Source organism: Drosophila erecta, unplaced genomic scaffold, assembly GCF_003286155.1.
Source record: "Drosophila erecta strain 14021-0224.00,06,07 unplaced genomic scaffold, DereRS2 tig00000000-arrow-pilon, whole genome shotgun sequence".
In the NCBI taxonomy this organism is placed as follows: domain Eukaryota; kingdom Metazoa; phylum Arthropoda; class Insecta; order Diptera; family Drosophilidae; genus Drosophila; species Drosophila erecta.
In genome coordinates this window covers 10189063-10216992 of record NW_020825194.1, presented here as the reverse complement: position 1 = coordinate 10216992, position 27930 = coordinate 10189063, and the positions used below count along the sequence as shown (strand labels likewise).

General features: G+C 46.2%; 5 protein-coding genes across 8 annotated transcripts; 3 read left to right on the top strand and 2 right to left on the bottom strand.

The window, feature by feature from the left end:
* Positions 1-3722: 3722 nt before the first annotated feature.
* LOC6555278 lies at positions 3723-17836 on the bottom strand. 4 transcript variants are annotated; one of them, XM_026975790.1, is made up of 8 exons: positions 17431-17836; positions 16923-17207; positions 12069-12703; positions 9393-9647; positions 8810-8987; positions 8482-8588; positions 5888-5965; positions 3723-5830 (listed from the first exon to the last, which is right to left on the bottom strand). In XM_026975790.1, exons 3-8 carry the CDS (start codon positions 12438-12440, stop codon positions 5696-5698), a joined length of 1125 nt encoding a protein of 374 aa, XP_026831591.1. In that variant the 5' UTR covers positions 12441-12703; positions 16923-17207; positions 17431-17836; the 3' UTR covers positions 3723-5695. The 4 variants fall into 4 exon arrangements, with proteins under 4 accessions (XP_026831591.1, XP_026831592.1, XP_026831593.1 ...); XM_026975791.1 differs by having other exon boundaries at positions 16923-17161; XM_026975792.1 differs by having other exon boundaries at positions 16923-17146.
* A 5073-nt stretch (positions 17837-22909) lies between these two features.
* On the top strand, positions 22910-24193 carry LOC6555265. Its single transcript, XM_001982270.3, has 2 exons — positions 22910-23054; positions 23122-24193. Exons 1-2 carry the CDS (start codon positions 23025-23027, stop codon positions 24082-24084), a joined length of 993 nt encoding a protein of 330 aa, XP_001982306.1. The 5' UTR covers positions 22910-23024; the 3' UTR covers positions 24085-24193.
* Positions 24194-24850: 657 nt separating this feature from the next.
* LOC26526690 lies at positions 24851-25581 on the top strand. The gene is made up of 4 exons (XM_015153915.1): positions 24851-24910; positions 24978-25133; positions 25191-25364; positions 25426-25581. Exons 1-4 carry the CDS (start codon positions 24851-24853, stop codon positions 25579-25581), a joined length of 546 nt encoding a protein of 181 aa, XP_015009401.1.
* A 324-nt stretch (positions 25582-25905) lies between these two features.
* On the top strand, positions 25906-26223 carry LOC6555264. The gene has a single exon (XM_026975692.1). The coding sequence runs from the start codon at positions 25909-25911 to the stop codon at positions 26221-26223; it is 315 nt and encodes a 104-aa protein (XP_026831493.1). The 5' UTR covers positions 25906-25908.
* Positions 26224-26723: 500 nt separating this feature from the next.
* LOC6555263 lies at positions 26724-27904 on the bottom strand. Its single transcript, XM_001982268.3, has 2 exons — positions 27643-27904; positions 26724-27334 (listed from the first exon to the last, which is right to left on the bottom strand). Exons 1-2 carry the CDS (start codon positions 27667-27669, stop codon positions 26828-26830), a joined length of 534 nt encoding a protein of 177 aa, XP_001982304.1. The 5' UTR covers positions 27670-27904; the 3' UTR covers positions 26724-26827.
* Positions 27905-27930: the final 26 nt, after the last annotated feature.

Genomic DNA, 27930 nt, shown 5'->3' with positions numbered 1-27930 from the left:
CCTCCAGTGGCAGAGCCACCAGCAGCACCACCAGCATGCCACCAGGAATGCACGTGACGAAATACCTGTTAATATGCCCTATAAAGTGCATTAAAGTACATATTGAATGTTTCAACTTATAATTGCTAGGGAAAAGTGATTCAATTTACCAAGGAAACTATATACATTATAACTTATATTCTGATATATAACTAGTATTCTTTAGATAGCCAGCAAGAATAGTCATTCAAATAAAAAACTCAACCTTGCTTTATTTGCAGTGCAGCCAACAGGAGCTTCGGCGGAATCAAGCAGGACTTTCAGCCAAGGCAGCTGTTTCGGCAAAGGGTTGAGATCCACTGGGTGGTGTGGTGTGGGGTGGGGTGGAGTGGGTGGTGCAGGGTGATTGGTGATGCCTTGGCTCAGATACAGCGATTTACTGGCACACACTCGAGGATACGTATCTATAGATATATCTCTATGTACGTACGCCATATATATGCACATATATATAAGTAAGACTCTGGCCTGGGTCAGCTTAGTGTGTCTGGCATTTCCGCACGATTATGCATGTGAGTGGCGGTGTGGTGTTCCTCCCTGGCCTTTTGGGTGGGGATAAGCCCAGTGGACAGCCCGCAAATGCCCGCAAATGCCCGCCTGGAAACGGTTCTCATCAATCTAGTTACTTCGAGAGCATGAATTATGAAAAACGTGCAAAATGCAAACGGAAATTAAAATTTATAAAAAAAGGATGGAGCACACAAGGGGTTGGGGGATTGAGAACTTCCACTCGGTTAGACAAATGCGCTGTGCTGGTGGCCCCAGCACACGGAAATCAAAGAAAACACTAGCCGAAAGACCGAAATAACAAATGAAAAAGGCCAGGAGCAGCAGGAGCAGGAGGAGCAGCAGGAGCTGGGGAAATATGTTTGGGGAAAATTAAACATATTATCCCAGACTCCGCTCCATCCAGTTTTTTCCCGGCACAGCTGTTGAAAAACAAACCTCAAACCTTCGCCAGCATACAACATTTTTGTCAGGGTCCTGCTGCTGCTGTCCTTTATTAATTTAACAGGCCATGGCAGTGATGCGATGCGACTTTGACTACAACTTGAACTACAACGGGGAGGAGGAGTGGGTCGGATGGCAGGATGGGGGCAGCGCCAGCGACGGAGTTCAACAAGCCATAATACATATGAGGCAGCCGAGTCGCATGCATTTTTCATGAGACGCTGGCTTTTGTGCCCATCACAATCATCGGACGAGGCCCGAAAAGTCCCACTCCCACTCCCACCCGAGTCCCGACTTCCATTTTCCTGGCGACGCCAGCAATCATCATCGGCACTCGTCCTCATCCGCTCCAGTGGAGTCAGCTGGAGCACTTCTGCTCCTGCTCCTGCTCCTGCTCCTACTCCTGACTTCTCCACTCTTGGCTACACTTGAACTTACACTGACACGTTCGAGGTTCGAATAATGGGAGATGATGGGATTGGTGGAGGCCCTGCATATTTGTTTGGGAATATTCGAGTAGGAACCTGCCGGTGCATTTTCTTTCTTTTTTCTGTTTTTTCTGTTTTTCCGTTTTTCATTTGTAGATTTCACACAAATTGCTTTCATTTGTTTTAATGGGATGTGGAAGGATCTTCAAACTATGGGCCCAGATTAGAGCTGAGCGATTTCGTGTACATATATATCTTAATAGAAACGGAATAATTGGTGTGTTGATTAAGCGGTAAGATACTGTTATCTTTACTGTTATTAATTTAGTGAAATTTATCCTTTACTTATACGTTTTACTGCTGGTAATCCGTATCTAATAAAATAGAAAAATCTAGTCGGTTGAAGAGATGTCTGTATCTTTTCCTCTAGAAACGAAGAATCTTCATGGATCATTTACTGCCAGCAAACAAAGTGAGTGAAATGTATCCCCTTATTTATCTAAATAATCAGACGCCAATGAGCACTCTTTAAAGTCTCAGTTCCTACAACGCGCTGATATATTCAGCCACTATTTGTAACCTCGCAGACTCACTTCGCATCCTGTGATTTCCCCACGAGGAGCAGGAGTGGGTTTAGAGCAATCTCAGCTTGCAGGAAGCGTCAGAGCAATCATCAATCATCCGCCAGAGGCAACTCGGAGATCCGGTGGAGCACGTGGAAGGACAGCGACATTGATGGAAAACAACACCTGGATTTCGCCCTCCCAACAGTGCAGTCACTTTATCTTTTGGAAATGGCCTTCTAAGGATAAGGGAAGATCCTGATGATCCTGACTTATTTTCCAAATCAGCCCACCGAAATGTTAATCGATTCGCTGGTAGTCAGGTGTTCCAAATTACCCAGTGAAAATCGCATTTGTTGTACATTTCGGGAAAACTCTTTATTTCTATGTGAACTGAAGTTTAAAAATATTCGATTTTTCCATAACGTATAACGTATGCAAATTTCGCTACACTTTTTGCGACTATTTGCCAATTTCTTTTGCCAGTTTTGATTACAAGTGCAAAGCATTTGGGGCATATGCTCGCTAAATATTTGTTTTAAACATTTAATATTCTAGGGGTGTATACATAAAACTATACAAATGTGTGTAAATATATTTACTATGTTTGAATGGGTAATTCTGACACGCTTTCGCGCGTGCTCTATTTTCATAAATATTATTTATTTATTTATTTGCGCAATCAATTGCCGATTTTTTCTGTTTCTGTTTCTGTTTCTGTTCCATTTGCATTTGAAATGCTTTGGCCTTTTGCTTAAACACTTACGTATGTAAATTGAAATTTGTCGATGGCTGACCATCAGCGTTTATTGTAAATATTCGTATGTGGCTAAATGTAGGTATGTATATTTGCTGATGTATATTTGTATGCAGACCGTAGGTCATCAATATTCATAATAAATTAATAAATATATATATCCGTAAGCCTGATTGCCGAGCCAGGATCCTGCGATTCCGGCTCAGATCGGTATCCTTCAGCTCTCTCTCTCTCTCTCTCTCTCTTTCTCTTTCTGTGTTGTTTATTGTGATTTGTTGCACTCGACTGCCCACTTGGCCATGTTAAAGCTGTCGTCTGCTTGACCTGGCAGCGGGAAAAACCCGGATTCCCCTCCCCGAAGTGGGTCAGTAAGGCTGGTCATTGATTTACGGCCAGCTGGGGCAGTCCTAATTTAAATTATGATTGAGCTTACGCATAAATTAATTGTCGTGGACACCTAGCAGAGGCTGGGATCAATATCGAAATGCCTCTCGCTTGATTGGCAGTGAATGTTGTGGCCATTTCTATGGCATGCACTCGCCAATCAGTTTTTATTATGTATTATTTATTTTTGTTCAAATTAAAGCGAGCATGTCCGGCTGAATTTGACTTTGTATTTTACAGTTTACGCTTTAATTGCTGTCTCTGGTCCATTTCTGCCGATTGCTCTCATTGTTTTTGGCCATTTAACTGACCGTGCTGCTGTATGGGTACTCTATATATGTACGAGTATGTATGTATGTATGTTGTATATGCCTATGTATTGGTAGTGCAACAATTATATGTATATTAAACTGGCGCACAATTTTACACTTGACTGCCCGCTCAGAGTTTGTTGCTTTGTTTTCACTTTGCCTATATTTAATTTCACCTTTTTTCACTGTTTGCATTTGTTTGTTTGTTTGTCTATACTATTTTCACTATTGCTGGTTGCTGGTTGGCTGGTTGGCTGGTAGAGTCTCTGATGTGCTGCATTTAATTTAATTCCATTTAAATAAAATTATCATCGAAGCCTGGCAGGGTTAATTGCACGTTAACACACGCTAGAGGGACATCGAATAAAAATTAAATATTAAATGGCTGCCATAGCAGTCATAGAAGTTTGGGGCCTGGTCCTTGCGGCGGGACAAGTGCTTAAGCTAATTGCAGTTTCGCGACAAGCGGAACCGGAAACGGGCCTCGAAATGGCCGCAGATGATCCCTTGGCAAACGCACTCACGTAGCCGCTAAATGTTTCAATTTTCTGGCAGCTCAACGCGGCGCCGCAGACATTTAATAATAAACGCAGCTGCAGCGCCGAAATGGCAGAACTTTCCCGGATGTCTCCCTGGCTCTTTGGTGGTGCGGCCGATGGCAGGGAATTGGATTTGGGTGGCTGTGGGGGAATGACAAAGACAACCGCGAGCAAATGGCCATCGAACATTTTGATGCCTCTCGGCCAGAGAGCAAACAAAATTAAAAACGAATTTCAAATGCCTTTGCCAGGCTCAAAAATGCAAATCGCATTCTCCGTCACCGAACAGAGATGAGGTATGCTATTGTGCCTCAAAGAAATATAAATAGCGGGTATAGCAACTTATGGCTTAGAGAAATGCCAAGTTCTCCATATAGCAATGGATATTAAAAAACTTTATGCATCTATTGAAAATCTTTACACTGCCAAGTACATTTTGCGGTGAGCGTGCGGAAAAGTAAAAACACCAAAGGACTTCCCATCACTGTCGACACGCACACACGGCAAGAAAGAGAGGCCTTCGCACACCTACGGGGCTGCTGGACAAGTTGCATACTTTCGGGCGCAACATGCAATTAAAATGCAAAAAAGGCAAATAGCAGAGCGACCATTTCGGAGCGGCTTCAGGTCGATTCCGTTCCGTCCGCCAGCAGCTGCAGCTCGAAAAACCAAAGACCAAAATCGATGCAGTGCCAAGTTGAAACGGAAATGCCAGAGCCGAGCCCGAATCCGCATCCGCATCCGTCCGTTCGTCTGTCCGTGAGCATGGTGTCCGTGTGTCTGTGCAACGTCTGCGGTTAGAACAAGTTTGCCAGCCTGCATCTGTGTTTTTGCGTGTGCTGCCTGCGACTGTGTGTGCGTGCTAGCCAGTATGCAAGTATGCAAGTGTGCGAGTGTGCGAGTGTGCGAGTGTGCGTGTTGATTTAGCGTTAAGCTTGTTGGATTTTTGCGTTTTGTCAACATTCCCCCGGCCAGTTGTCGATGCATTCGCAGACTGCTGCTGCGGCGGCTTTCTCGGGCTGTTCAAATAATTGCCGATAGACTTCGGGGCAAGAGCATTTCGAGATTGATTCTGGTTGGGTGGGGCATGCACACAGAGAAAAACTGCTCATAGATTTTGATTTGTATTAGCGAACGGCTGCAGGATGATCAACTAATGGCTTTTGTATGAACAGCAAGAATCGGTGCCATCAGAATCTAAAGGTGGTTCAATCTTTCAACAAGTGTCAAAAACTGTGCAAGAATAGATGTAAATATATGTGGCGAAGAACTCAGTTAACAGTTGATTTCACGGATTTTACTTTGAGTTGGATTCTTTCTCTGTGCAGCATATACTGTTGGATCAATGGGGAGGTGAAGTGCTGCTTAGACTAGGCTTAGTGTTCATTAATGGTCAGGTGACTATACAGTGGGTGCGGGTGGCGATCTGGTTGGGTACCTCAATTAGTCCTATGGTAAGTTAAACTCAACACTTGCAGATATGATTCCTATAGCTATTTGTCCTCCTATGTGTTAGTTATAAATGCATTAATATTGCTTCGTTGGCCTGCTCTATTTCCTTTACTATTTAGCCTCATCCTTTAGATTATGATCCTGCCTTTCGTAACATTGTGTATCACCTGATTGAGAATAATGATTGATTCAACAATTTCTATAAGTGAGTATGTGTCTTCTGTATTCCTGGGTATTGGTACTAAGCAGCAGCGCTGCTTAGGGCCGAATCCTAGGGATGCTTCGTATAATTATTGAGCGGCATCTCGTTCACATGGGTGTGGGCCACCTCCTTGTTCCGGTCATGTATGGCCATTTCCAGCGGAGCACTGGCCGGCTTCTTCTGGGCCGCCTTCTGTGTCTTCAGCTGGAAGGTAATAGTCGGTTAATGCTATATTTCAGTATGCAGTAATCCCATATTTACTCTCTGTATGGTCTTTTCAAAGTCCTGATGCGGCTCTGGTCGTTTCATTGTGCTGCAGTTTCTCAGGCGTTCGTTGGTCTGTAAAGGGATGCACTACAAATTAATGTAACAATTTTGGGGTAATATATATTTTAATAAAACGCAGACCGTATCTACATTGTTTTCCTATGGGGCAACCAGTTCCTTTGGGCACCTGTTACTTTAGCTTTATGCATTTGCTTAATACAAGGTTGAATAAATTGTACTTTCCCGTCACTTTGCTGTGTTATTTCAGCTATTTTGTGTCCGCCCATGATTACTTCATTAACCCGAGTCGGACCGAACAAATCGACACCTCAAAACAACCGCAGCCAAAACTTCAAATGGAAATGGGTAATGCCAAATGAAAAGCGCCGGGCAGCCGAGAAAGTGTAATGAAAGGGCACCGCTGTTTGCTCCTGTCCCCGGAGCAGCATTTCCGCAACAGACCGCATAATGAGTGCCGTCGAGGAGCTGGAACACACGCTCCGGGTGACCTTTGACCGGAGGAAAGAGCACGGCGAGAGCAACGGCGACTGAATCACGAGCTGGGGGCCAAAGAAAGGTAATGAGTGCCAGAGGACACGCCGCACACACAAAAGAAGTTGTCCCGAACACGGAGCACAATTGTCGCCAGTGCTTAGCCCAAGTCATTTTCAAAATTGACCGCAAAACTCGGGAGGAACCGGAGTGGACAATCTGCAGCGTGGTCCTCGGCAGCGGCAAATTGTGCTTAAATATTAAATGAACAGCCGGCGAAGGAGCGGGCACACACAAAAGAAAAACCGGACAACAACCGTAAAACACGAAAAGTTATAAACTCTCGTCGGACTCCGGAGGACCCCAAGCCAAAATAAAAGGACACACAAAAAAAGGTAACCAAAAAACAGAAATCACCAGGAAGCTGGTAGCTCGATGGAAATGGAAATGGAAAAGTGCACGGCGACAGGACACACAAAACAAAACACTTTGGCACGCCTGAAATAATAAAAACAAATGCGAATGGAAAAAGGACAGTCGTGTGTAGGGAGCTCCACCCGATCCCCACCCACAACTTTCACATCCGGCATAACAACCGCAGCAAAGCCGAAATGCGCCAAGGTGCAAATGACCAGGTAACGTGGACTCCAGGAACGTGCCTCGTCCTCAGGTCCTTGACAACGCCCCCGACAATGCGATTGGCGCTCTCCTCCCCAGACTTGTCCTCTGCGATTTCAGCACTCGATGCACCCGGAAAAACTTGTAGCTCGTATGACAATAGTAAATCCCTGGTAGGAAAGTATTATCAATGCCAAAATACTTAGCTAACATAGCAGCGATTATAAAGATTTAAATACATAAGACTATAGTAAGTATTTAGAGGTATACTCAGGAATTTCTGCAAGTGCATTGCGCATCCTTCCGTGGATTTCCATCTGTATCTGGCACTTGCACTTGCGGGGACCCGCGCCCTCATCGGCAGTTCATATCTCGGAGTCTGCCATTTGCATCCGGCACATGTCCTTGCCGCAATGCCGCTCCCAGCATCCAGCATACTCCTCCCCGTGACCTCTGACCCCACAGCACGCTGTGCTCTTTTTGCTCCGGCTGTGTTGTCATTGTCTGGTCTCGACCACTCGCCCAGCGCAAGTCAACGCAATTAACGGTAATTGCCTTTTATCGGCTTAGCCTTGATAAAGTTTTGCACCGCCCCCAGGCTTTTCCGCCCCGCCCATTTTCCCAGAACGCGAACTTTCCTAGTTATTGCTGCTTTGGTTGTTGTTGCTGTTGCCGCGGCCATCGTTGTTATTTGTAGGTTTACGCGGTTTTTATATTTTAATTTAATTTTATAAGTAGTCCCAGTGCTCCGCCCCCTTTGCCCCCTTTGCCCCCTCCACGCCCCCAAACTTGTCCATGGCAAAAATTCGACATTAAACAGAGCAGGGAGGGGGGTCGGGAAAAGTTTTTGTTTTGAATGCGGCAAGGAAATGCTTTGAAGTTGGCTCCAAATTATGGAACTTTTCATGGCTTTCCAGAGAGATGAGGAGCGGAGGTAGGGGCATTCTCCCTATCCTGAATTAAACTGCGACCGAAATGGGAAAACTCGTTCCATTTTCATAATTCTTAAGCAACTTAGGAGGTGTCAAGTGCTCGGCTAATGAAAGTGTCACTGTCTATATGGCGTGGAACATAAGTATCGCATGGAAACCTAACTAGAAGTATTGTATAAAAGCTCTATTTCTTGTTTGCCACACAAGCAGTAGTTAAGATTGATCAAGATTTAAAGCAGAGGAAATTAAAAAATTCTTAGTACAGGTAGCAACAATAAAATACAAGAGAAATTCCATAGGGGCGACTGAGAACATTCCTATATTTATTTGGTTGATTTACCCAGATCCTTGCCAAACCCTTTTTCTATGACAACTAAAGTTTTACCATTGCCAACAATAAAACAAGCAAACAGGGAAGCCAGCCGAAAAGTAGGCAATAAAAATGGTTTCTTAACCGGAAATGACAAAATCACACACGAAATGCCTTCGATAAAAAAGGTCTACCCTTTCTGTAAGTGGCACCCAATTTGCGACCTCCGAACTCACCTTCAACTGCATTCCCTCCGTGGCGTTCAGCTCATCTCCACTTTGCCGGAGGCCCTGCAAAAACCTGTGGAAGACCGTTCTCCGCTGCTTGTGCTTGTTCCGGCCCTCTAACCAATCCAATCCAGATCCGGATCCCAATCCAAATGCGAGGCAGTCAGGCGAACAATCAAACCGAGAATCAAACAGACATTCATTTGATTAACCAGACAGTCAAAGTTTAAGCACAAACCAATTTAATTGAATTAAAAGCCATAAAAACCAAACAGCCGCCAAACTGTCTCTAACCACAGCTTCCTGCGCCCCTCCCCCGATTTTAGGCGCTCCTCACCTGTTGCCGAAAAGTCGTAAAAGAAATTGGTCCGTGCTCCCGGATAACTGTGCTGCATCCCGTTCAGATTCAGCGCCGACTTGGAGTCGATGGCGTTCCTGGCCATGCGATTGGCCAAATCATTCTGCGTGTAGCTGTAGATCTCGTTCTCCTCGCGATTCGATAGGCAACTGGAGGGCTGCACATGCACGGAAAATATACAACATGTATAGATCATAAAAATTAAGTTTATGGATTCTTAAAGACCTTTGCCATAAATATTCATAGGGTGAAAGCGATTTCATTGGTATTTCACATGAAGAAGGATTATCACAATAATGAAGTATTTTTTAATATACACCTTGCTCTTTCATGCTCTGCATTTAAATCGGAAATAAATTATACATATATCACTTCCGAAGGGAGCCCTGAGGAGCTGTGCAGTAAATTTCTTTCAGTGCATGCACACATAAAAGGGCACACACGAGCATACATAATATACGAAGCGGAACGGAACGGAAATGAATTAGAGTCTGATTAGCTGGAGGTCGTAAAAGCCGAGCGGCCGTAAAAGTCACGGTTCGCAGTCGGAGCATCTGCTTACCAAGTACTTGCCGGGCACATAGAGCGGCTGGCTGTGGCTGGTGGGCATCACCGAGGAGCTGACCAGGCCCGTTCCGCTGCAGCTGGGCCCAGCCATCCGGCGGGACAGCGTGTGCCCCGTGGAGATGCGCACGTGGCGCTCCTTCCACTTGGACAGGCGCACCTGCTCGATGGCGTCCAGCACGTCGTCGTAGGGCATGTTGATCTGTTTGCTGTAGTGGGCGGCCAGGCCCTCCAGGTAGCCTCGTTTGCCCTCCTGCATGGCGAGAAAAGTAGTTAAATTATAGCGATTTCGGACCAAATGAATATGGTTACTCAAGAAGGTACAGAATGAGCTATAGAAACAAATAGTATACCAATCCATTTTTGTCACTATTTTAAATCACTTATTGGAACACTATTTCCGGCGGTGCATTGGAAAGCTGCAGCTTGGGCAGGCAGATCCCAAGATCCCGAGAAGTCTTAACCGCAATCCACTAAGGCCAGGGTCAAAAGCATCCCCTCAAGGAGCAGGGAGATTGGAGCATGCTGGGGCAGGGCGGGCGCACAAGTGTTAATATCTTCCGGTAATTAGCGTGAGGCTGCCACTTAAATGTGTCCTGTTTGACATTCAAAGCGGTCACTGAAGCGGCAGCATCGTGCTCCTTTATGCTGCTCCATCTGCATCCGCATCCGCATCCGTATCTGCATCTTCTGCGTGTCTATGTCTACGTCGATGTCTGCACCTGCATCCTCGAGCCTGGCAGAACTAAATCCACTGAGCCCCAACCCCCACGGCCTGGCAAATTCATTTAGCGTCGCATTCATGTAATGCACATGCAAACATTTGTGCTGAAATGCAACTTGTCTGCAGCTGTCAGTCAGTTAGATACACAGATACTACTACTACTGCTGCAGATGTACTACATACCCCCATACATCCACACACCCACACACCCAGGGGGCTGTCTGTCTCATCAGCGCAAAGTGCAATTAGTTGAAGTTGGAGCCCGCGCGTCAACATGGCCCAGACGAAGGGGGCGTCGGGGGGGCCAGAAGCCAACAAGTCCTGTCTAACCAATCCCCTTTTCTCCCGCATGCATCCTGCAGATACCTTTCTTCGCCGCCATTCGGTATAATTCCATTTCGGGCTTAAAGTTGCATTTCAATTTGCGCCGCCTCGAAGACAACAATCGTAAATATTTAACCACATCTTGGCGCACTAACTATGCCAAGTACTGAGCCATCAACTTGGCGCCAAAAAAGGACCTCAACTGGCGCTAATTAAGATGCAAAGCAGCAAAACCTGATGCAGCCTATGACTAACTTTTCACACCTAGCCACGGAGCAGCCTGCACACTCTTTCATGGGAACAGGAACAGAAATTGAGTGCCAGTACACAGGAAGAAATAATAGCATCCTTTAAGGGACAGTACAAAATAAGCCAAGAACTCCTATTTCACGTCGAGTGATCTGTGATTGGGTTATTCCCTTTACATCAAACCTACGAGTGACAGAGTGCTGGAAAATTCGAAAAATGCCCCTTTTTTTTTCAGTTGAGTTACAAATTCAGCATCAGGAGCTGGAGCGGAAACCGGCGGATCGCGTGGCCTGCATATTAAGCAGCTGCATCGGAATCTGAAGAGTGTCTGGCAAACTGTCAGCACTCCATGCGTGCTCAATAGGCACATCTGCCACGCCCACTGGTGCAGAGCCGCCCCCAGGGAGGTGGCCTCAACTTTAAATGGAGCTGGCTTTGCATCTATTTGCATTGCATTGCATTGCATGGGATTGCATTTCTTTGGCGGAATGCAGGCGGCCCTGAACTAGTGACATGTTTTCAGCCAACAAAACGTGGACAAAGGCGCCAGAAGTCATCACCGCAAACGAGGCTGCCAAATGCCTTTCAATGGGCACTTCTTTCACTCGGGCACAGTGGGTTGCCATCTGCCTAAGACTCAGGCAAATTCTGATGAAAAGTGCGAGGCACGCAATTACTGCACAAAATGTTAAGGTCGCGTTATTTGTCTTCAACCGTACACGCATTTAAGTTGCAATTTGCTGGCCTGGCAGTTCGCAGCAATCATTTAATTGTAGCGCTGTCGCCCTACTCATTTCACCAAAAACGCCACCACAATGCTGGGCTTTATCTGTAAGCCAGCAGCAACCGAAAAATACGCGCCAAAATAAACAAAATTAACGCAATGCACAATCATTTCCCCAGCCGGCCACCAGCGTGCATATAATAAAATAAACAAAACAGCAGGGGGCCGATGGGCTGAAGTGGACACAGTGCACGTTGAGGTGACCCAGCGGGCCTCGTTGGTTGCCCACTCGGTTTAACTAAATTAAAATCGTGTTAATTTCACATTAGAGCGCACACAGCGCCGGCTCCCCGAACGACTGTCACACGTTGCATCCTTTGCCCACCACCGCCCACTACGCCCACTGCCACGCCCCCTGGGGGGGCAGGATGCAAATTGCCAGGACCCTAAACAAAACGACCATAGATAAGAGCAATCGCTGGCTGGTCGCTCGCCACAGTTAGTTGGGATAGTTGGCCGAGGCGGGCGTAATGCTTAATTTAATAAAGTACATAAGAGGAACAGGGTTTTATAACTAAGGGAACAGTGCTAACAATTTAAAGTAGCTTTTAACTATATATATGTATATGATAGTAAGGAGAGGTTGGGCTTACGGGCGTGGAGTACGGATGGGCGGTGAGGCGTATGCCATCCGCCTCGAGGTGGCGCTTCATGACCGCCTCCAGCTCCTTCATGGTCACCGGCGTATCACAGTCGGAGGCCAGGATCTCGTTGCTGCTGCTCAGTGCCTTGGGATCGTTGATCAGGACATAGACAATGGCGGCGCCCTTCTCCCGCAGCATGCGCACACTCTTCAGGAGCTTGCCGCGATGCGAGGGGTTGTCGACGCCGATGGCATCCAGATCGATCTCGCCAATCTGCTTGCAGATCTCCAGCTCGTCGTAGCCGTTCTCCAGGAAGCTGTCGCCGTAGTGGGCCAGTCCAATGGTGCGCAGCCACTCGCAGACGATGTTGTGGTGCGGCATGCTGCTGCTGGCATTCGCATTCGCGTATCACGTGGCTCCGCTGGGAAACGGAAGGTCCAGCGGTGCGAAGGAGACCTTGTTCAGGCGCTGCGGCTTCGTCGAGGTGCTGGCTCCACTGGCACCACTAGCTCCACTAGCTCCACTGGATCCAGCGCCAGTCGCCAGCGGCTCCGGCTGGTTGCAGCTGCTGGCGGCACTGCTGCAGCTGCTGCTGGAGGTTGCCTTCATAGCAGCGGCAACAGGAGCAAGTTGCGCAGTGTACTCTGCGGGTAGAAATAAGTTGGGGAAAGGCATACTTTAATGATTTTCATATAACTGAAGGCCTACGCATAGACCTTAAAACCATCTAATGCACCCATTTCATCTCTACTAGAGGCTTAAAAACATAAACATTAAATTAAATTGAGTTTGGCTTCGTGGGGGCAACGAACGTTATGGTTTTCATGTGCCAGGCTCAACAGTGCGTATGCGTAATAGGGTTTCGGCTACTTCCGGTGGCCATTTAACTCGCCTGACAGGTGTAGGTCATGGGGGGCACTGCCTAGATGCGGATCTGGATCTGGCTGGGGGCAGTGGGCAGGGGACTGGCATATCAATTTGCGTTAATAGCAGTCATTGTTCACTCGCAATCAAGGGAATGGGCTAGGGCCTCTGCGAGTCCTGCCTATAAGCACTTAATGATAATGCTCGGTCATGTACACGAGCCACTAAAACACTTGAATATGCTTAGCCCCGGAAGCCACTTGCATATGAATAAGCCACTTAAAATGACAGATGGACCAGTGCAGACGCAGGAGGCGCAGGAGGCGGAGGAGGCGGGGCCGGATGGCAGCGCCCTCGGGTCACAGACAAAAGACAAAAGGAAGTCGTCTAACTATTTGTGCAATGCCCATTCCACGACAACGACCCCGATCCTTGTTTGTTGTCTCCGGGTGTGTTTGTGTGTATGCTTGGCTGTAAAAATATTTTTGCTTGTCGAAAAATGAAATGCAAATGTCTGCTGGCAGCAGAAATACTGTCCAGCCGCTTCCTCCTCGTCAGGTGGCTGGTGGCTGGTGACTGGTGGCTGGTGACTGGTGGCCGGCAATCTACCCCGAAAAGTGTGGTCCAAGGAGGCAGACAATGGCATAATGAAAATAATGTGGCTACAGTTTGGCCACACAGGGAACTGCAGCTGTCATTGAGTGTGCTAGATTGAAGTGGTCGGGTCCATTCCATTTTCCCAGCCCGAATCTCAGCCAGCCCGTGGATTTATGTACAAGAACTTCGATCCGAAGTGAGAGCCAACTAATTGACTCAGCTTGACTTGGCCTCGCATACCTTTCATATTGATAAACACATGCTAGACAAGATGCCAGAATGCCGGACAATGAGGCGGATGAGTGACCTCCGGCTGAGGGGATGAAAGTGATGAGGCTTTTAGCAGATGAAAGGCACGAAATCGCTGGAAGGGTCCGAGTGGAACTTGAGCATCAGGAATCCGATAGGCCAGGCAATTCAGAGCTATTTTAATATTGAAATGATTTAAGATCTGAATTGATAAGGCAACAGCTTGGGTCGGGGCTCAAAGAAAAACTTAAACTCAAGAGTCAAGAGTCAAGAGTCAAGGCATTTAAACATGCACTTTAGTGGCCTGAAGTAAAAATATCTGTACTGTTTGATTTTATTCAATTGGTATTCACCGGCTCTTTGCTAAAATGCTTTGATTATACGATAACAGGTTTCTAGATAAAATTGCAAATCTATAATTCAGTTATGAAACGAGCCATCTGAACTATTCCCACCCCTCTTGCCAAGGCTGCTGAGCTGCTGAGCTGCTGAGCTGCTGCAACTGCAAATATTTAACCACATGCCCACCCGCATCTCCGACTCCCGGAAAACTTTCGGCACATTGTTAGCATAATAAACACATAATAAAATGCAAAAGGCAAAATCGGTAAAGTCAATTTTGAAGATGTTTTGCATACGCAGCCGTTGCAAACAGCTTGCCAAAGTTTATTTTCTAGCTAGCCGAACAAACACCATTCCAGCCCAAAGCCCACAGCCCAAAAAGGTTGCAATTCTCGGTTAATGAATGTCAGAGGCACTCCGTACATGGCCATATACTGCCATGCCATATACTTCACATGGAAGATGTCATATACTCGTATAAGATGCTACGGGTCGAGTGTAATTACATGAAAGCCGGACTAAATTTGCATACGCCGCAAACTGACTACGATAAGCATCTTAAATTTTCAATTTCATTGTTTATTAAGTGCCAAATAATTGTTTGTGTGCAGTGAGCCGAATTTGTGATCAAAGGTGTTCGGCCAGCCCACGTTTTCCGTTTGTAATTTGCAATTTCCTGCACTGCAACTTCACCGCCCTCGAGTGGATATATCCTCCGGTATAATTATGAGAAATTTCTGAGCCCCAAAGCGTGTGAAAATACGCAAATGCATCGCGCTCGCCCGATTACCACCATTGATTATCGCCTTAGCTTTCCAATTACGAAACTTTCCAAGGGGATTAGGTCCAACTCCTGTGCCATTCACTGAGCTGCTGAAGTGCTGAAATTAAACCGAAACAGAAGCAGCACCCACATACTCAGATCAACACAAGCCAGCGCGACAATGGCCCCATTGTTTATGGCTTTCACACAAATTTTTATGCAAAATTTCAGCCAGAGTAATTAATTTTAATATGAAAGCCAAACATGCGCGCTCTAACAATTGTCATATAATTTGCCGTCTAGACAGTGGAAATTTAGTATTTTCAATTAACTGCAATGGCAACTGAGCGCTGCAGCCTGCAACCTGCCACCCCTCACCCCTCACCCCTTAACCCATGCCAACCCTTAACACCCCACAGCAACAATGCACACAAAAAGGCGCACACTGATTATTTCCACGACGGGGCAGGAAGGGTGGAAACAGCGAGCTGGAGCTCTTCTGGCTGACTGCCATGTTGACATTGTTGGCTCGAAAAAATAGAAAATATACGCAAAAATAAAAACAGCAAAATCCGGAGCAAGAAAGTATGCTTGCACTTCGATGCGACTGTTCAGCGCACTTGTGTGTTAATGAATTTAAGATATCAGTGAATAGAGAGTTGAATACTTTTAAATTGAAGCCTGCTTTCGGTACTTTACGCCATTTTAATCAAGGAATTACATTTTTTTAATAATTTACCCACCACTAAGATCGCAAACCTTGAGTAAACATGTAAAGCCCATTACGACACCCAAACTCACGAGTGGCAAGAGTAAGTTTTAGATCTACTGGATGCCAGTATACCCCTAGGCTGGACGAGGACCCACTGTGAAGCGAAAATCAGCCCACGGGTGAGTTCAGTGGGAAAACAGCGAATACGAGCGGGGATGCCCCTGCCAGCAGCCTTGAATCCGGAATAGCAGGCGTACAGCAGCCGACAGAGCGACGTCCTCAAGGTTGGCAACAAAATTGCACTGCCAGTCACTCGAAGTGGGGGGATTCAAATGAGAGGGGGAAGGGGGCTGCAGCCTCGTTCGTGGGCCAATGTCAGTGCACCTGGCGCTGCACTTGCCCCACGGCATTCACTTCGAGTCGCAACTCAACTCGCCTCAACTCATTTCAACTCGAGTGACTCCCTTTCCCAGCCAACAGTGCGTATTGCGGTGGCCGGGAAGCCTTAAAAAAGGGGGGATGGCCAGAAATGGTCGGCTTCGATTTCACATTTTTTTTTGCCATTTTTGGTCCCCTGCTCTCGCACTCGTTTTTTAATTGAAATTTCATTTGCCCCGTTTGTTTGCACATAATTACGATTCGGGGGACTTTTGTCGCTTGTTATGCAAATTTAAGACCAGCTCATCCCGCGTTGAATGAGTGTGAATAGACGGAGATGCATGAATGCCCGGCTGAAGCTGCATTCTCGTATTTTTCATATTTATTCTTTTCGGCTTCGCTGCGGTTCCATTGTGGTGGGAATGGCCCAAAAAGAAATGGTTTTAGCCAGGCTGAAAGAAGACAGCCTCCAGGCAGCTGCTAGTTTCTCGATGGCTTAAAAATGAGCACGAAACTGAAATCCTTTCAAATAGTGAACTCGATGGGAATGAGCCAAGAAGCTTGAAAAGTTTTCCAAATGCATCCATAAACTGTGCTACTTGCAACGTTGTAAGTAGCAAAAATGTCTCAAATTACAGCGAATTTCAATGAAGCGAAGACAAATTGGAGTAAGTAAGTTCTTTGGTTGCTAAAGGCTTTTCTCTGCAAAAGTCGTTTAGAATTTAGTAATAAGCAAACATACTACACTATCACCAAGACTGAAGGGCTGCCTAATTCAAACTAATCACCTGTTTAAGCCATGCCCCAAATAATAGTTATCAATCTGATATGAAGCCGTGGATTAGTGTGAGCCCCAAACTAACTTCCCCACAATGCTGCGGAAATCCGGCAGTTAAACCCATTGACTGCTGATTGAGTAATCAACGAATCGAGACCCGTAATTCCGCAATTTACTTACATTGTGAGCCGTAATCAATAGGTGAGTCCGGTGTGTCCTGTTCGGGGCTCTCAAGACATGCAAACACTCGCGCACACTCACAGCCAAGTTAAGCGGTTCGGAAGTCGCTATATAATCAAATGCTGCCGCACTTCATTTGCCGGGGATTGGCCAACTGCTCCGTGCCCGCAAGGACATAATCCCAATGCCGCCCACTTGTTGGGGACTCGACCACCGGACCAGTTCTACACGGAGGGAAACTAATCGAATTGTATTGGCGATCAGGCATTCAATCCGTTTTCGATTCTTTAGTTTCATTCATAAAAAGCAACAATTTTAAAACTTTCTAGCTAATTGATTGGTGGAAATGTAATGTAATATTATACTGCAAAATCTAAATATCCTTTTCAAGCTTTTTAGAACAAATGAATTGCCAGAGGAATTTCGACCAGTGAGGAAAACAAAATTATGAAAATTTAACGATTTTTTGGCATTATCTTTAGTGATTTTTATTGATGTGAAAACCTACCGAACAGGGTGTTTTATTTAGCTTTCTCTCGGTGTAGAGCCTGCCGATCACACACGCACAATTGCCGTTCGTTTGATTTACGACATCGGATTTGAAATTCCCGGCCGTAGCCTGCGCTTTTTCTTCTAACTTTTTTCGGCCAGGACAATGGCTGGCAAAAACGCGCGCAAAAACGGTCACCGGAAGTGGGGTCGCCAACCGGAAACGCGGAATGGTGCAAAATGGCGGGCAAATTACGCGACAAGCGGCAGTTTGCTGCCCGGCTGATTGCAAGGCGTACTCGGTGAGACGGCCAAAACGAATGGGCAAACTGCAACCGTGCACCGTGCAACCGGAGCGGAGTAAAAAACGCAACCAAAGTATGCAAAGCACGCGAGCGTACTGTGGCACCATCAGCAGAAACACGGCCTCCTGGGCCTGGGTTCTTGCCACTGCCTCAGTTGCCTCGCTTGCCTCGCTTGCCTCTGTTGGCTATGTTGCCTCTGCCGCTACCGCTGCTGCTCCCAGAGAATCGAGAGTCGGGCAGAGCAGAGCAGGGCAGAGCAGAAAACTGAACTGAACTCCTCGAGGAAGGCCGCGCCGTGAACATTAACGCTGGCGTTAACGCTAACGGTCGGATTACGGATGGGGGCAATCGGGGGTCTGGCTGGTTGCAAGTGCCCCGTTGTAAGCGATACCCAGGAGGGAGGTTCTTTTTTCTGCCCAGCTTTTTATTTAACTCTTTTTTTTGCGGGCCAGCCGTGCATTCTCTTTTTATTCTCGCTGCAGCCACCCCGAAGCTGAGCTGAGGCTTCAGCCTAAGAGCGAAAAGTAGGTGAGGCACATGAGCTCGGCGGCGGGCAGGATGGGCCGCCGGATGAGGGGCAGGATGCGGGGCTCGGAGAGTGTTTACCCCGACTTAGACGGCTCTGACAGGCCGTCTGGGCTCCAAAGCATGAATGAGTTGTGGAAGCAAATGAAGTGCCACGCCAGCCGACGTTGCAACCCGCAGCGTATTTAAATATAGCAGAGAACAAGCAGCACCAGCGGTGGCAGTGGCAGCGGCAGCGGCAGCAGTGCAACGCATGCAGCAGCAACGGAAAAGCAGCAGCTGCGCAGCCAGCAGAGACCAACGCTGTCATGCACTTGGAGAAAAGTGTGTGTGTGCTCAATACATAGCACTATTCCATTGCTTTCAGCAACACTTTTAAAGCTTTACCCAAATTTGGCGTCAAGTCTTCGCAAACAGTTGCATTAAATGCCTAAAAGTGGCTTGTCCCGCTTAAATTTAATACAAATTTATAAAAAAAAATTAAAATAAATATTTTTGCTTTATTCGAGCTAGATAGGTTATATTTTTCAGTGCACAGGACAGGCGGCAGACGCTCACAGGCTATCATGTCACCGCTGGCGTCCTCATTTGTCTGTTTGCCCGTGTGCTTGTGCAACTTTTTATTTTTTATTTTTAATTTCTTTTTTCCAGCGAGACTGGCAGTCAGTCAGTTTAGTTGCTAGCGAGCCTGGGCATATTTTGTGCTTCATCATCTCGGCCGCTGATGATGACACATGCGAATGACTGCAAACAAATCCAGGGAGCGCCAGTTGCTGCAGTTGCTGCTGCTGCTGCTGCTGCTGATGTAGCTGTTGCCACTGCAGACTGATATTGCTGCTGTCATCAGCAACATTTCGCTGTGGCAGCTTCGCTGGAACTTTCCCGTGGAGCGGGCGACTGTTTGCTGATGCAGCCAAATGCGAAAAGCGGGTGGCGCCACACTTGCCGACCTTGGTGGGTGGGTCTAGACCCGGGAACAGAACTCCCACGGTGGCTTAATCAACGAATTACCCCGGATTGGAGTGTTAATAATGCAAATCAATAGATGGCAATGCGGACTAATCGGATTGGTTGCAGAACCAATAAAAAATGTGAAACATGGCAAATCCGTGTTTATTTGATAAGGCCATTTTGGAAAAGGGCATTTCCAATTTTCCTACTCTTTAAATGCACACTAAGGCAGATAATGAAAATGAAAATAATAAAGGGCTTTATGTGGATTTAAAAGAAGGAAATCAAAGGAAAATTAAAGAACAAAGCCCCAAGAAGTTGTGATGGTCATGGATCTGGGGTCTGGCTGAGATTCCGCATAGACGGATTCCCGGGCGGAAGGCATGGCCCGCTCATGGGCTGTCCGGGGCACGTACTTGCGGTGGCTGCCACATAATGAGAGCTGGCTGCGGCACAAACGTGCCATAAACTGTGGCACGCCCCCTTGGCCCTCCTGCTCCCCGCAGACCAGCCTCCACCGATGAATATTCCATGTGGCATGCGTTGACAAAGCATTCGGGCCTCGTCATCTGGAGCATGAGGGCATATCATATAGTCAAAGTTTTTCCTTTTCCCACACACACACACACACACATTGTGTGCTCCGCACATGGGGCATATGCATATTCGTACACACACATACTCCTCGTATATCAGGATGGACCGACGAGGAGCAGAAGCTCCAAGCTGGGGCACAACTTTTATCGGTCTTGTTTTGATAGTTGACTCGCTGCTAAGCCTATTAAGGCGCTTGAGTCGTCCAACAAGCCAAAGGCTTTTGCACCGACCGGGTTTCCACAGTCGATCCATCCAAAACCCTACCACCACCCACCGCACCAAAAACCCTTTGGTTTCTGTATATTTTTTTTGTTTCTTTCAGTTTCTGTTGTCTCCCTAGGAAATGATAGGCCCCACAAGGGAGCTAAGCTCTCGTTGGCGAGTCTGTTGCTGTGGCTCCTGTTAATTATGGGTGGTTGGGGCTGGTCTGGGGTGTGGGTGGTGCAGGTGGCTGCTCGTTAGTGACGTCCTCGAAGGGCCTCATCTCTCCACCATCGCTCTGTCTCTTTCTCTGTCCGCTCTGGCTGCAATTTTCTCAAGAAGCCGCACTTAAATGGCTTCCTATGCGGGTGCAAACAAAAGCTGCCAAACACACACACACACACATGTGTCTACGCCAGCTTTTGAATGTGTGTGTCTGCTACAGTTACAAGCAAAAAAAAATTGAAAAAAAATAAGGCAAAAATCGCTGCTTGAAGTGGTGGTTGAATTTTTACTTTTTTTCTTATTTTTGTCTTGCAACGTGCAAATGGAAAAAGAGTTGCGAATTTGTACTCCTGCTGTTCTGCGCAACACATGCGCCATTATGCAATTGATTTTTCTTCGTTTTTTGCGAGTTTTCCAACGCTGTTGCATTGTTTGTATGCCGCTGACTTTTCTCCCCAGCTTGCTTTCATTATTTTTACGTTTTTCGGTTCGCTTGCCTGTCAAAGGTCATTCAACTTGGCTGCTACTAATTTGCCGCTGCCCTTCCAGGTGCGCCTAATTAAGCATATCCCCTGCTAGCAACTAAAGCCCAAAAGTCGGCAACAAAGCGGCTAGCAAACTCACACACGCACATGTAGCTACCGTAGGTGTCTAAAGTGACGCTTTATGCGGCGCAAAATAAACTGGAAAAACACGCACACAAACAGGCGGAAGAAGTGCACGTGCTCTATCTCCTCGGAGGTTGCATGCAACTTGGCTGCGGCTCATAACCCTGAATGCATGACTGCAATGAATGCAAACAGGCTGCAGAGACAGACAACTCACAGACGCACCCACACTCCACTGGAGAGGCCACTACGCCGGCCCAACCACCCGCCACCACCCACCCAACAGCCCCCTCCCACTCAAGCTCCCCCTGCTCTTAAGACTTAACTGCAGCAGATTGCGTATACGCAGCATTGGCCACTTGCATTATGAGCACCTCCTGCTCTCGTGTCAGCGTGATAAGCCACTGCATCTTGGCATCTGCATTTCCATCTGCGACAGCTGCCCGCGTTTTGTGCGTTCTTACACTGCGTTCCTGTTTTGAAGAAAAAAGTTAGGAACTATATTAATATTCTGTTAGGGGAAGATACAAAGCACTATGGTGCCACAAGCTCTAACGGCACTTAGCCAGTGTAGGCATATGAGTTATGATACCATTAGGGAAAAATTGTAAAGACTCCTGTGAGGCAATTACTTGAGAGCCTTTTTTTCGAGTGTACCACCCCCTGCAGGACCGAAGGCCCCGCTGATCTCGGCTGCATTCATGGCGAATGTCAAGTGTTGGCAGTTGGCTTGCCAAGATGTTTTGTTTGACGCCGGAACAACGCCAGCAACATTTGCTGTGTCAAGTGGCAGTCAAGTGCATTTAACAGGGCGCGTCTTTGATTGACGTTAGCCCGCGTTCGGGAACTATGGCAAAGGAAGCAGGAAGCAGGACGAAGGACGAAGGACGAGGGCAATCGCCAAGGAATTTAGCTGCAGGCGACTGCGTGCAATTGTCAAACGGAAACGCAGAAACAAAGACGACGTCAGCACAATCCGAATATCAAAGTCTCCCTTTAATGCTCAAGAGCTGCAACATTTCTGGTGCGTGTCAATCGCTTAATCCGGCCCATTTGGATTGTATTGGGTTGCAGCATCGGAGCCAGGAAATTAACTGGTTTGCTGCATATTTATGAATACGTCCGCTTAGCCCAATTATGTGCGAAACGAGAAAGATTTGGGCTGAATTCGACCATCTATTTTGTATAATGTTACAACACAGCACGTCGAAGATGCAGTTTCTCTTCTCCTTTAATGACCGCATACGTATTTCAAGCAATCAGCGTTCCATTATAAAGTACCTCCCTTACCATAAACAATCAAGTTGTATGTGAATGGTGTGCATAAGGTGATTTACTCTTATAAAAACTTGATAAACTTCAACGTAGCGCACCCATAAAAAGATGAAACTAGGTTTATGCGAGTTTTATAGTTTGCGAATCATTTGCAAATCGGCAAACAGATCTAAATACTTACGTATTTGAGCCAAGATCCAACTTTTACTTTTCGCCGAACTTGAAACATAACACGCTCCGCAGAAAGCGCAGGCAGATGATGCGAAGCAAATTAAATTACATTAAACTTGGCCGAAGCGAAACACGCTGAAGTGGCTAAGTGCGGAAAGGCCGAAACCATTTTCACGGCCCTCAGCACTATTAAAAAAATTGTGGATTAGAAATTACCATAAAACCCTTTAGCAACAAAGTTGGGGAAAGGCAACAATTTTATATTATAACATCTTTTTAAAATGACAAGATATTTGAATCTAGCCCAATGTTTTTCTTTACTGCCCTAAGTTTTTATAAAACTTTTTCGAGTGCGCGGGGAAATGCAAGTAGACAATGAAGAGCAGGCAGAGCAGCGCAGCTGGCACTTTAATTACGACAAAATTTGCGTGAGTGATAGTCAAATGATGCCGCAAGCATCATTCGAGTGTTGTGGCGGGGAAAAGGCAAACAAATAAGAGATAAACGCCACAAAGACAATAAATGGAAAAGAAATTATGAAATGTGTTCGAACTGTTATAACGAATCACTGCCAGCTGGCAGAAGCGTAGGCAGCCGGAGGCACACCATCTGAAGTTAGGCCAAAACCAGTTTCCAGAGTGATCTTCTGGCGGGTTGGGTTGTCTTCGCGGGTATCAGCCCTGCTGAAGTTCATTTAGCTGCCAGCCGGCGAACAGTTAACAACGCGGCGAGTGTCCAACTAGAAAGCGAGCAAGATGCCCTCCATATGGCTGTTGATCTCGACGGTGGGTTAACCAGTGCCGCTGAGCCGAGTGATATGCCTCTAAGCTGGATCTATTTTTTAACCCACAGCTGGCCTTGGTTAGCGGTCAGGACTATCATTACCACCGCCCAGCCACTCCTTTCGTGGCGGATGCCTTCCATCCGCACCAGCAAACAACAGCCACCAAGTTTGTGGTGCAGACACTGGGTCAGACGTACGGCCTGGAAACCCAAAGGGCACCGGCCATCTATGAGGATCATCAGACGCAGATTGTACAGGTTTTACAGCAGCGACAGCTGCCGCAGGTCCAGCAATTTCACACTTCCAGCTACCAGAATCCCCTGCTGGTCAGCACCAACTACCAGGCTGGCACCGTGTCCTCGGCACCTTCAGCTCCCGCTGCTCGTGCCCAGCCCCTTAGCACCTATGGACCACCCCACCTGCAGCACCAATCACAGCCCCTGCTACCTCCACCACCGGCTTCCGAATACTTACCCCAGCAGCAGCAGCAGCCACCTCCAAGCTATCTGCCACCCCAGCAGCCTCCCCAGAAATTGTTCTTCGCCAACCCGCTTCCGTATGCCTCTGTGACGACCGGCTCTGGGCAAACGGTGCTCGATGCAGGACATGGATCTGGTGTGGCGCCCAATGAGGTGCAGACTCAGCTATTGCAGGCCACTGGATCCTCGCCACCCCAAGTTCAAGTGGGCGACCAGTTGGGTCAGTCGCAGACCGCCGCCCTGGATGGCTATGACTACAAGCAGAGCACGCCGGGAGACAACCGAGAGTACCAGAGGTTCGTGACCAGCTGCCCGGGCGGTGGAGGCTGCCAGAAGAAGGAGCTCGGTCCCAACGATGTGGATGAGAGCCACAAGCGGGTGCTGCAGACGGTGCGAGCCAGTACGCAACCGCGGGTGGAGGGCTGCTACAAGACCCAGGTGATCTATGTGCCAGTGGGAGCTGCTGTCAATAAGGAGGGTCAGCTGCGACCAAAGAGTCGGCGAACTTTCGAGCGCAAGGAGCAGGTGCTCACCAGATACCCTTACAACTAAATGCCCTCTCTAATCACTCACCGAATTTCACACTAAATGTATTAGTTGTTATGCCTAGTTGTCAGTAGTTTGTTGTTTGTTGTAAATAAATCGATCACTGTTTAAAATTAAAATCACACATGCTAACCGTTTTTGGTCCTGGTGACTAATTAAACAAGCCCGAAAGTATATGGCAAATCTACTGGAATCAGCAAATCTGTTAATCGAATAACCTGTTGCATGTTGCTCAATCAGCTGGTGATGGTGATATTTTATTGTGGGATTGCACATGGTCGAGCTATCAAATGCTAATTAGCTAAATTGATTACACAGCGAGAAATCTATGCCACGCCATAGATGCAAATACTTGGTCGTAAACAGGAATCTAAAATGGCCAAAGAGAAAACAAGTCCATCGATATAGGACTTCATTAAAATTGGGCCATAATTATAGATTCGCACAAATATTTCGGTATTAATTAAAATTCAATTTACATATATTATATACATACTTTAATTTTTTTTTTTTTTTTTTTTGTAGCGTGCGTTTATTTAAGATCTGTCCGAATACAATTAAATGGTTTGGCGGGTGACTTAACTTAAGGGATACTACATGTATTTGGGGCGGGTTTAATGACGCGTACTATTTGATGCATATGATAATAACTAATTGGTTCCAGATCAATAAAAACACTTTTTCGTAATTATTAAATTTTTCATTTCCGAAACACATTTATTTTATGAAAACTGGGTGACATTAGTCAGCGTTGACTTGTTGAAGAATACAAATGTACTTCAAGGCAGCAAAATCGTTTTTGCTAGTTATATTTTTTGGAAATATAATGGCAGTAAGGATACGACAAAATCAATGATCTTACACTCCAAAGTTGCAGAGTTCTTTGTTTTTACCCCCAGAACGCCGCTAAGTTGGAGTTTACAAATATTAAATGTCATGCAAAGGACACTGCATTTTTAGACTTCGAGTACTGTTTCATAAAATCCGTCAATCGGACCTATAAGTACATATCACTCAAGGCCAATATGCACGAAATACCCATTACAAACGCATCGGTATGTACCATAAAATGCTAACAGAATGCTGTTCACTAAGCGTGTAAATTCATTTAGGCAAAACTTCAAATTTTGCGGAGATTTCGCTCCTACATGCCCATAACCATAGCCGCCAGCATCGATATTTGCAAGTTCATGGCATACAAGAAGGACTTGGCGAACCCAATGCTCAGGCTTTTCGAGGAAATTACCACAAATTACACAAATACCAACCATAAATGTCCCTATGATGTGGGTTAATGTGCATTGTCAAAATGATTATTGCTAAATGTTATACAACCATATTTTTTAGCACGACCTTATCGTAGATAAGCTTCCCTCCCGATTTCTGAGTGAGCACTTCACCAATATCCTTCCACTTCCACCGGGCGAATACAGTTTTAACAGCAAATGGCTCAGCAAAAACATCGAACGGGCCACTATCTGCATATATATCACTATATCATAATCAAATCAGCGATTTAAAATTTCTCAAATTACTTATCAATTCTATGTTATTTATCAGTTAATATAATTTCGTTTCTCTGCCTCTTCCTTGCCGATTTAATTATGTCAAAAGCGCTAGCATAATTGCATATTGTGTTCTAAAAACCAGCTTCCTAGAGCCAGTCAGTTTTGTGAGTCCAAAGCGACGAGACATACTAAGAATCGGATACGGAGAACCATGAAGACGACTTCGCTGCTAATTTTTGTGGTAAAATCAAAGACCGAGAATTGGCATATCACATAACTCGTTTTCCAAACGATTACGTCAAGCGCTTAACCCTGATAGGTGATGATGATCGCAGTGGCACTGAGCTCGGCTTGGGCATGTGCCGATGAGGGTTACCTTTATGACCAGCCATCGGCTGAGCAACTGCAGGAAATCCAGCTGATAGCGCCCCCCGGGAAGCAGCGCTCGAAGCCACCTGTCTACCCAGTGCATCCCTTCCAAGCTTGCGGAAACGCTGCCCGGACCACCTACCATGCCAATCGCCCCCAGCCGCGTCGCACTTACAAGCACCAGGAAGTCCAGGTGGACAGCTCGTTCTTTGAGCCCTCGCCGGATCGGATCGAGGAACTCAAGCGGATTCTCTTGGATCGGCAATGAAGTGTGGTGTACTTAGTTGTTAAATACTTGTGTACTTAGTTAAATAAAAGGCTGCTTATGTTTAAGTGAAGTGCTTATGCTACATAGCACATTCCCCTAATGGTATTACTGATTGCTAAATACACACATAAAAACAAAACATTTTCGGTCAACCAAGGTAATTAATTTCGTAACTGCCTCATGGCCTTGGCAATTTTGTCTCCTATACGTTAATTTAATCAGTCGATATCTAGGTAACTCCACGCTTTCAAATTTAATTTTCTGCTTTATGTTTTTATGTATATACAGTTTTGATATGCATCCATGCAATTCAATTCAAATGAATCCAGTTACTTTGCTAAAAACATCCAGAATCTCATCCCTGTTTTTACTCGCCTAATTTGGTCTGCTTTCGGTGATAAAGTGAATGTTAATGGATTTTGGCCAATTATATAAAATTAGGTGGCATCAGCAAAAAGTGGCTTGAACAGCATTCCGATCAAAATGACGAAAATTCGATTGCAGTTAACAATAAATAAATAATTTATTTGTGAGCTTAAACCAACGGAAAACAACAACATAAACATACACATATACAGTCGATTGAGATGGGCACTGAGTCCATCTAGGCATCGTAGTTATACTTCTTGTTATCTCCAGGATTCAAGCTGTACAGATCGTAGTCGAACTGGTCCCACTCCTGGTAATCGGCTCCCCTGGGCTGGGTGCTGCCCTTCTTCAGCTTGAGCAGGGCCTTCTTCTCCCGGTTGATGTCCACGTGGGGTATCTGCTGGCGGGCACGTTTCTCCTCGGGCGTCAGGGGCTGAGGTGCCCTCACTGGAGTGTGACTCAAGAACTGCGACTCCTCCATTCCGAGATCGGAGTCGGGACTCACTTGGGCATCGTAGAAGTCGGCAAAGTTCTGCAGCTGCATGGACTCCGCGGGATGGTGATCGTAGTAGTCGGGCATGATGAGGTTGTAGTTCCCAGTGAGGGTCATCGGTTCCTGTGGCCTGGGTGCATAGGCGAAGCTGGGGGAGCTGGCGGAGGTTCCCAGGTCCTTGGTCCGACTGTATCGAGGAAGGGCTTCCGAGATGCCGGAGAGCACAGCCAAAGTGCAGCTCATCACGATCTGAATTACAGGAACATTAAAGGAACATTAAAACCATATTAGGGCCCTCAAATGTTCATTTTGTTGTATTTATTAGATAGCTTTCATTGCCGTTTTATAATTGAAATATAATGGAAAAACATTTTTTCTATTGGACCCACAAAAACTGAATGCCGATTTATTGGTAGTATATTATTTTTGGGGAGACAACCTAAAGCAATTATTTCTTATTCCTTTTGATACTAATTTGCAAATGGAATAAAAGATATAACATTTTTGTTTACCCTAATTTGAATATAAAGATTCGGCAGTTCAATGAAGATGCTTACCACTTGTGTATTGTACTTGAAAGCCATTGGAATTGAACGAGTTTTGGCGCAAGAAAAGAGTTTATATAATTGAGTAAATTTTAATTTTAGCACTCTGTTGGTTGTTCACACTTGCTGTTCTTTATGTTCTTTATGTGATTTTGGCTGACGTCTGACTTTATTCCCCGCCAGTACGCTTAATTCGAGCTCTTAAACCAGTCTAATGTTCTGAGCCGAGCGATTTTGTATTTAAAGCAAAAGCCAGGCGAAAGCCGAAAGAATTTCATTTCGTTTGATTTGTTTTGTTTT